This window comes from Mandrillus leucophaeus, unplaced genomic scaffold (genome assembly GCF_000951045.1).
Source record: "Mandrillus leucophaeus isolate KB7577 unplaced genomic scaffold, Mleu.le_1.0 Scaffold215, whole genome shotgun sequence".
NCBI classification, from domain to species: domain Eukaryota; kingdom Metazoa; phylum Chordata; class Mammalia; order Primates; family Cercopithecidae; genus Mandrillus; species Mandrillus leucophaeus.
In genome coordinates this window covers 1,535,089-1,543,848 of record NW_012102199.1, presented here as the reverse complement: position 1 = coordinate 1,543,848, position 8,760 = coordinate 1,535,089, and the positions used below count along the sequence as shown (strand labels likewise).

The window sequence follows — 8,760 nt, the reverse complement described above, 5'->3', positions numbered from 1 at the left end:
GAAGATCAGGTGATCCTGCCACCTCAGCCTCTCGAGTAGCTGGGACCACTGGTGCGAGCCGCCATGTGCACCTCATTTTTGTATTTTTTCGTAGAGATGGGAGTCTCACTACGTTGCCCAGGCTGTTCTTAAACCCCTGGGCTCAAGTAATCCACCTGCCTCAGCCTTCCAAAGTGCTGGGATTACAGGTGTGAGCCACCACGCCCAACTGGTATTTCCAATTTGATGGGACTCAAATGGGGAAGGGGGGCAGGTGTGGTCAGTGCATGGAGGCAGAGATGGAAAAGCTGAGAAGTCACATCTTGTCATATTGTCCCAGTCTGTAGGCTGATGAGCTTGGGCTTTCTCCCAAGGGTGGCAGGGAGCCATGGAGCATGCATGAGCAGGGCAGAGAGCATCAGCTTGTTAGAAAGAGTCTCCTGAGGCTGGGCATGGTGGCTCACGCCTGTAATCCCAGTACTTTGGGAGGACAAGGCAGGTGGATCACCTGAGGTCAGGAGTTTAAGATCAGCCTGGCCAACACGGTGAAACCCCGTCTCTACTAATAATACAAAAATCAGCTGGGCGTGGTGGTGGGCGCCTGTAATCCCCGCTACTCGGGAGGCTGAGGCAGGAGAATTGCTTGAACCTGGGAGGCGGAGGTTGCAGTGAGCCGAGATCACGCCACTGCACTCCAGCCTGGGTGACAGAACGAGACTGCGTCTCAAAAAAACAAAATGAAAGATAAAGATTCTCCTGAGACTGGGACTTGAGGCTGGGAGCCCAGGTGCAAAGTCCAGAGCCCACTCTGGGTTGCGGGCTTGGCATTAAGGTGAGAGTATGGGGAGGTGGCCCAAGGCTGCTGCAGGTCCCTGGTGTGACCGAGCACGATGGGCACAGATGAGAATCCCATATCATCACTCAGCCTGTGGGGCCATTGTCCAGGGGCCCCGGCCCATGAACTTGGAGCCGTGAAACCCAAGCTGGCCAGGGTTCGGCTGCAGTGTGATCGGGGCCAAGGCCCCAATTGTGTAGTAACAGGACATCCATTATTGATGGCCACACCTTTTACTCGTGAGCCCCATTGTCTGGGTGAGGACAGCTTGCAGGGTCACCTTGGCCATCATGATCAAATTACCGATGGGGAAACTGAGGCTCAGACAGGGCAGGACTGACCCCAGGCTGAAGGGTAGATGCACAGAGCCCCAAGGCGGTTGAAGGCTGACATTTCGTCTGTCCCAGGCTTCTTGCTTATCAGATAAAATAACCAAGGCACAGAGCGGGAAAGGAACTTGCTCAGAGCCATACAGAAACCTAAACCCAGCGTATTCCCTGTGGGGACCCTGACAGGGAACTGAGTGGTCAGGAAGGAAGTTCTAGGTCTTCCCATCCTACCTTCATTGAGTTCCTAGTCATCATATGACCCAGGGACTCATGTCTCTCTCAGAGAGAATCCCTAGCAGCTTGGGAACCTCAGACCCACCAAGGATGGTCTCTGCAAGGCTGCTGCTCAGCATGCCCTAATGAAGGTATGGTGTCACCAGGTGAGGGCATCTGAGTGGAGAACTGGCCTTACAATCTAGATAGTGTGTGTGGTATTCAGTTATTTGCAAAATGCCTTTTGTCTGCCCTTTAGAAAAACGTGAATATTAGCTGTGTGCCTCTGCTCTGACCCGTTTGAGGAAACCGTCCCCCCCTCTTTTTTTTTTTTTTTTTTTGAGATGGAGTCTCATTCTTGTTGCCCAGGCTGGAGTGCAGTGGCATGATCTCGGCTCACTGCAACCTCCTCCTCCCGGGTTCAAGTGATTCTCCTGCCTCAGCCTCCCAAGTAACTGGGATTACAGGTGCCTGCTGCCATGCCCAGCTACTTTTTTTGTATTTTTAGTAGAGATGGGGCTTCACCATGTTGGCCAGGCTGGTCTCGAATTCCTGACCTCTGGTGATCCGCCCACTTCAGCCTCCCAAAGTGCTAGGATTATAGGTGTGAATCACTGCACCCAGCCCCTTCCTCCCATTATGAGGAGAGGAACGGAAGGTATGAAAGTGAAGGTATCTTTGGAGGCAGGGTCTTGCTAATAACATGACGATATCCAGAGATGTGTGGATTATAGAGGATTCTCTGAATGCTTGCTGTGATCTGGCCATAAGCACCCTCCCTTCTCCCAACTCCATCTGCCTTATAAACTCCTACTCATGCTTCAAAGCCCAGCACCAGTGTCCCCTTTTCCAGGAAGCCTCTTTTCCCTAGCTTGCTTTCCCCAGTCCAGTCTCCCTTTGTCCTGTGGCCCTCTCTGCACCTTGGCCCTGCCCCCAGGGAGGTAGGGGTGCCTGTGTCGGGCTCTGTATGCTTGAGGTCCAGGCCCAGGGCTGAAGGTTCTTGGGGACACAGTATCCCTCGGTGTGCAGTGAGCAGCTGTGAATGTGAAAGAGAAGGGACTTGGCTGGGCGCGGTAGCTCACGCCTGTAACCCCAGCACTTTGGGAGGCCGAGGCAGGTGGATCATCTGAGGTCAGGAGTTTGAGACCAGCCTGATTAACATGGTGAAACACTGTTTCTACTAAAAATACAAAAAAATTAGCTGGGTGTGGCGGGGTGTGCCTGCAATCCCAGCTACTCAGGAGGCTGAGGCAGGAGAATTGCTTGAACCTGGGAGGCAGAGGTTACAGTGAGCTGAGATTGTGCCACTGCACTCCAGCCTGGGCGACAGACCGAGACTCCGTCTTAAAAAACAAAGAAGGGACAAGCCTCTTGCCTGCTCCCTGCTCCCAGCCTTTCCCAGCTTTTTCCTCCCCACATCAGGCTCTTCTATCGCTACCAGGACCTGGCCCCGCAGCTCGTGCCCCTCGACTATACCACCTGCCCCGACGTGAAGGTGCCCTACGAGCTCATTGGCAGCATGCCCGAGCTGAAGGTACACCCAGGCCATGGGACAGACAGGGGAAAAAATAGTAGAGATGTCTCTCGTTGCATTCCTCCGAGGTCGGTGCTGCAGTTATCCCCATTTTACAGATAAGAAAACTGAGGCTCAGAGAGGTTAAGACACTTGTTCATGGTCACACAGCTACAATGTCACAGAGACAGGGTTAAAACCCAGAGTTGACTGGCGTGGTGGCTCAAGCCTGTAATCCCAGCACTTTGGGAGGCCGAGGCAAGTGGATCACCTGAGGTCAGGAGTTCGAGACCAGTCTGGCCAACATGGTGAAACCCTGTCTCTACTAAAAATACAAAAATTAGCTGGACGTGGTAGCACACGCCTGTAATCTCAGCTACTAGAGAGACTGAGGCAGGAGAATTGCTTGAACTCGGGAGGTGGAGGTTGTAGTGAGCAGAGATCTAGCCATAGTACTGCAGCCTGGGCGACAGAGTGAGACTGAGTCTCAAAAAACTCAGAATTGGGAGAATGAAATGAGATAATACAGGTAACAAACTCAGTACAGGGTGTGTTTTGTGTCAAGTACTCAGAGAACGTTAGTTCTTGTAACAGGAGAAAAATCTGCTAAATGCAGATTTTTTTCAGCAGGATGTTTGACACATGGTTTGTGCATCCAAGGGAACTTGTGGGTTGAGTAACTGACTGTGACTAGGGTTGATTTTATTGCAAGTGACAAAAACCTTATTTGAGAGGGACAGAATGGATTGGATCAGAATGCATTGCCCCTGAACAACAACAAAAAAATCCAGAGGCAGGGACAGTGTCAGGTATGGCTGGAACCAGGGCTTCTGATGATGTGCTCAGGAATCTCCCCCCATCTCTCGGCTCCTTCCAGGAAGAGGTTTCAGTCTAAGGCAGCCTCTCCTCTTGAGGTTGTGAAAGGACCTCTCAGCCACTCAGCTTTAGCTTCTGTGAGCTTTGCAAGCAGCAGTAATGAGGTCCTCTCCCTCCCAATTTTTTAGAAAAATGTCCCAGGGCAGTCTCTGATTGGCTAGCTTGAGTCACATGCCCATCCCAGAGCCAATCACTGTTTCCAGGTGAATGGAACTCTCTGATTGGCCTTGCCTGGGTCACATGGCTGCTCCAAGAGCTGGAAGTGGGGTCAACGTTGCTCAGACCACAGGGGCAGAGGGTGGAGTTGTCCAAAGTCCTGTGCAGGGACCATGGAAGGGAGTGGGTCTTGATGGAGAATACTTGGAGACTCCCAGAAAGTGGGTGCTCAGAGTGAGACCACATGGACCCCCAGAGACTGGGGGTCGGAGGGTGGCCTCCCAGCTTCCTTTCTCTCCCCAGGACAACCCGTTCCGCCAGAGGATTGCCCAGGTCTTCTCTGAGGATGGGGATGGCCACATGACCCTGGATAACTTTTTGGACATGTTTTCTGTGATGAGCGAAATGGCTCCCCGTGACCTCAAGGCTTACTATGCTTTTAAAATTTATGGTGTGTGCATGGCCCTGGGGTTGGGGAGCATGGGGATGGGATGGGGAGTGGAAACTGGGTGGGTGGCACCCACATCACAAATGTCTCCCCAGAGGTTTTGAGGCCCTGCGTGACCCTGTCCTCTACCCCACTCCAGTGCCTCCCCAGCTCATTTATTTGCTAACTCCATTCGAGCCACACAGGCCTTGTTGTTCCTGAAACACAGTCTTCGGCCTCTGGGCCTTTGCCTCTGCTGAACCCTCTGCCTAGAACACCTTTCGCCTGGCTCCTTATTTACTTATTTTTTTTTATTTTTTTTATTTTTGAGATGGAATTTCGCTCTTTCTGCCCAGGCTAGAGTGCAGTGACTCAATCTTGACTCACTGTAACCTCTGCCTCTGAGGTTCAAGTGATTCTCATGCCTCAGCTTTCTGAGTAGCTGGGATTACAGGCACACGCCATCACACCCAGCTAATTTTTGTATTTTTAGCAGAGATGGGGTTTCGCCGTGTTGGCCAGGCTGGTCTCGAACTCTTGACCTCAGGTGATCCGCCCGCCTCGGCCTCCTAAAGTGCTGGTATTACAGGCATGAGCCACCGCGTCCAGATCCCCTGGCTCCTTCTTATCCTTGAAGTCTAGGTTGAAAGTAGGCCTCTCCGCATTCATCCCCCTATCCCACCATCCTATTTCTCTTCTAGCACCAGGCAATGCTGCTTAATTTCTTGTTCCTTGACCTGTTCACTTCTTATTGACTTTGTCCCTGAGAAGACTCAAAGGTACTGACAGTATCTATTTTGCTCACCATCTGTCTTCTGAGCCTGGCTCAGTAAATATTTGTTGAATGACTGAATGAAAGAAAAACAGTTATCTTAGTGCCTGGCACCTTGTGTGCACTCAATAAATACTTGGTTTTTTGTTTCATTTTGTTTTGTTTTTTGCTTTTGTTTTTTTGAGACAAAGTCTTGCTCTGTCCCCCAGACTGGAGTGCAGTAATGCGATCTCAGCTCACTGCAACCTCCGTCTACTGGGTTCAAGCAATTCTCCTGCCTCAGCCTCCTGAGTAGCTGAGATTGATTACAGGCACCTGCCACCATTCTTGACTAATTTTTTGTATTTTTAGTAGAGACGGGGATTCACCATGTTGGCCAGACTGGTCTCGAACTCCTGACCTCAGGTGATCCACCCACCTCGGCCTCCCAAAGTGCTGAGATTACAGGCATGAGCCACTGCACCCAGCCAAATTTTTTATATTTTTAGTAGAGATGGGGTTTACCATGTTGGCCAGGCTGGTCTTGAACTCCTGACCTCAAGTGATCCACCCACCCCAGCTTCCCAAAGTGGCAGGCTTACAGGCATGAGCCACCGTGCCCTGCCACCATAATACTTTTTGAGTGAGTACATGAAAAATAGTTATCATGTTGCCCAACACATAGTAGGTGCTCAATAAATACTTGTTGCATGAATGAATGAATGAATGAAAAAGTTATCAGAGTGCCTGGCACACAATAGACACTCAATAAATACTTGTTGAGTGAGTGAATGAATGAAAAACAGTTATCATGGTGCTCGATACATAGTAGGTGTTCAATAAATACTTGAATAAATGAATGAAAGAGTTCTTACAGTGTCTGGCACATAGTAGGCACTCAATAACTATTTTTATTTATTTATTTATTTTTTACTGAGACAGAGTCTCGCTCTTGTCGCCCAGGCTGGAGTGCAATGGCACGATCTCAGATCACTGCAACCTCCGCCTCCCAGGTTCAAGCGATTCTTCTGCCTCAGCCTACCTAGTAGCTGGGATTACAGGCACCCACACCACGCCCTGCTAATTTTTGTACTTTTAGTAGAGATGGGGTTTCACCGTGTTGGCCAGGCTGGCCTGGAACTCCTGACCTCAGGTGATCCACCCATCTCAACCTCCCAAAGTGCTGGGATTACAGGTATGAGCAACTGCACCGGGCCGATAACTATTTTTCGAATGAGCAAATGAAAAATTATTATCCCATCCTGGCTGACACAGTGAAACCCCGTCTCTACTAAAAAATATGAAAATTTAGCCGGGCGAGGTGGCGGGCGCCTGTAGTCCCAGCTACTCGGGAGGCTGAGGCAGGAGAATGGCGTAAACCCGGGAGGTGGAGCTTGCAGTGAGCTGAGATCCGGCCACTGCACTCCAGCCTGGGCGACAGAGCGAGACTCCGTCTCAAAAAAAAAAAAAAAAAAAAAAAAAAAAAGAAAAATTATTATCACAGTGCCAGGACACAGTAGGTACTCAATAAATACTTGTTAAGTGAGTGAATGAATGAAAATTGCACTCAATAAATACTTGTTGAGTGAGTGAATGAATGAAAGTCAGTTACTGTGATGCCTGACACATAGCGGATGCTCAATAAATACTTGTATGAGTGAATAAAAAAGTTATTATAGTGCCTAGCACCCAGCAGGCACTCAATACTTGTAAAAATGAATGAATCAGGCAGGGTGCAGTGGCTCCCACCTGTAACCCCAGCACTTTGGGAGGCTGAGGTGGGTGGATCACCTGAGGTCAGGAATTTGAGACCAGCCTGGCCAACATGGGGAATCCCCTCTCTATTAAAAATACAAAATTTAGCCGGGTGTGGTGGCAGGCACCTGTAATCCCAGTTACTTGGGAGGCTGAGGCAGGAGAATTGCTTGAACCCGGGAGGTGGAGGTTACTGAGCCGAGATTGCGCCACTGCACTCCAGCCTGGGTAACAGAGCGAGATTCCATCTCAAAGAAAAAAAAAAAAGAACGAATGAAAAAGTTGTCACATAAGTACTTGTTGAATGAATGAATGAACTCCCAGCAAGTCCCTGCCCAATTTTAAGGAAAGTTCCAGATTTTACAACAAGGTCTTGGGTGCCCTCCCAGGGCCTCAGTTCCTCTTTTTTTTTTTTTTGAGACGGAGTTTCACTCTTGCTGCCCAGACTGGAATACAGTGGTGAGATATTGGCTCACTGCAACCTCCACCTCCCGGGCTCAAGTGATTCTTCTGCCTCAGCCTCCTGAGTAGCTGGGATTACAGGTGCATGTCACCACACCTGGGTAATTTTTGTATTTTTAGTAGAGATGGGGTTTCACCATGTTGGCCAGGCTGGTCTCGAACTCCTGACCTCAGGTGTTCTCGCCTCAGCCTCTCAAAGTGCTGAGATTACAGGTGTGAGCCACCGTGCCCGACCTTGTAACATAGGCACAGTATGTGCCCACAGCCGGCCCAGCCCGCCTGCCACCTGCTGTCACTCCCCATCCATCCTGCTCTGCAGATTTTAACAACGACGACTACATTTGTGCATGGGACCTGGAGCAGACGGTGACCAAACTGACTCGGGGGGAGCTGAGCGCCCAGGAGGTGAGCCTGGTGTGTGAGAAGGTGCTGGATGAGGCTGATGGAGACCATGATGGTCGGCTGTCCCTGGAAGACTTCCGGAACATGATCCTCCGGGCACCAGACTTCCTCAGGTGATGCTCTCCACCACCACCCACAGTCCATTTGCACATCTGAAGGGGCTCTTATGGAGACGGTTCACAGACTCTGTTTCCGAAAATTCCTCTATGCATTCTTTTGTGACCTTGGGGAACTTTCTCAATTTCCCTGATCTCAGTCCTTGCATCTGTAAAATGGGGATAATTAGGGACCCCCTGGGCACCTCCTGCGGGTGGATACACCTCTTTCAGCAAGCAGAATGTGGCTGGACTTCAGCCCTTATTGCCTCAACAGTTTTCAGTGAACAGACTGTGCAACTGTACTTGGCAGCCTTTGGGGAAAATCAGCCCCCACTGCAGGGCAAAGTATGGCCAATAGGCCAATCTGACCCAAAGCCTGGTTTTGTACCTCCTGTGAGCTAAGGATGGCTTTTATATTTTCAAAAGATTGAAAAACAATAAAAGAATAATAATATTCCAACCAGGTGGGGTGGTTCACGCCTTTAATCCCAGCACTTTGGGAGGCTAAGTGGGGAGGACCTCTTGAGCCCAGGAGCTTGAGACCAACCTGGGGAACATAAGGAGAGTCCATATCTACAAATAAATAAATAAATAGCCAGGTGTGGTGGTGCATGCCTGTAGTCCCAGCTACTTGGGAGGCTGAGGTGGGAGGATTGCTTGAGCCGAGGAGGTGAAGGCTGCAGTGAGCTCTGATTGTGCCATGCACTCCAGCCTGGGTCACAGAGTGAGATTCTGTCTCAAAAATAAATACATTTAAATTTTTTTAAAAAAATTAAAAAAAGATTATTCCATGTCACATGACAGTGATACGAAATTCAAATTTCTGTGTCCATCAATAAAGTTTTTTTTTTTCTTTTGAGACGGAGTCTCATTTTGTAGCCCAGGCTGGAGTGCAGTGGTGCAATCTCGGCTTACTGCAAGCTCCGCCTCCTGGGTTCACGCCATTCTGCTGCCTCAGCCTCCC

General features: G+C 49.9%; 1 protein-coding gene across 1 annotated transcript in view; it reads left to right on the top strand.

Moving 5' to 3' along the window:
- Positions 1–7,815, top strand: part of CIB3 (calcium and integrin binding family member 3) — a 13,126-nt gene extending 5,311 nt beyond the window's left edge. Inside the window, exons 3-5 of the mRNA XM_011980629.1 lie at positions 2,779–2,890; positions 4,205–4,352; positions 7,616–7,815. Of these exons, the coding sequence (XP_011836019.1) occupies positions 2,779–2,890; positions 4,205–4,352; positions 7,616–7,815 (460 nt within the window). The remainder of the gene's footprint in view (positions 1–2,778; positions 2,891–4,204; positions 4,353–7,615) is intronic.
- Positions 7,816–8,760: the final 945 nt, after the last annotated feature.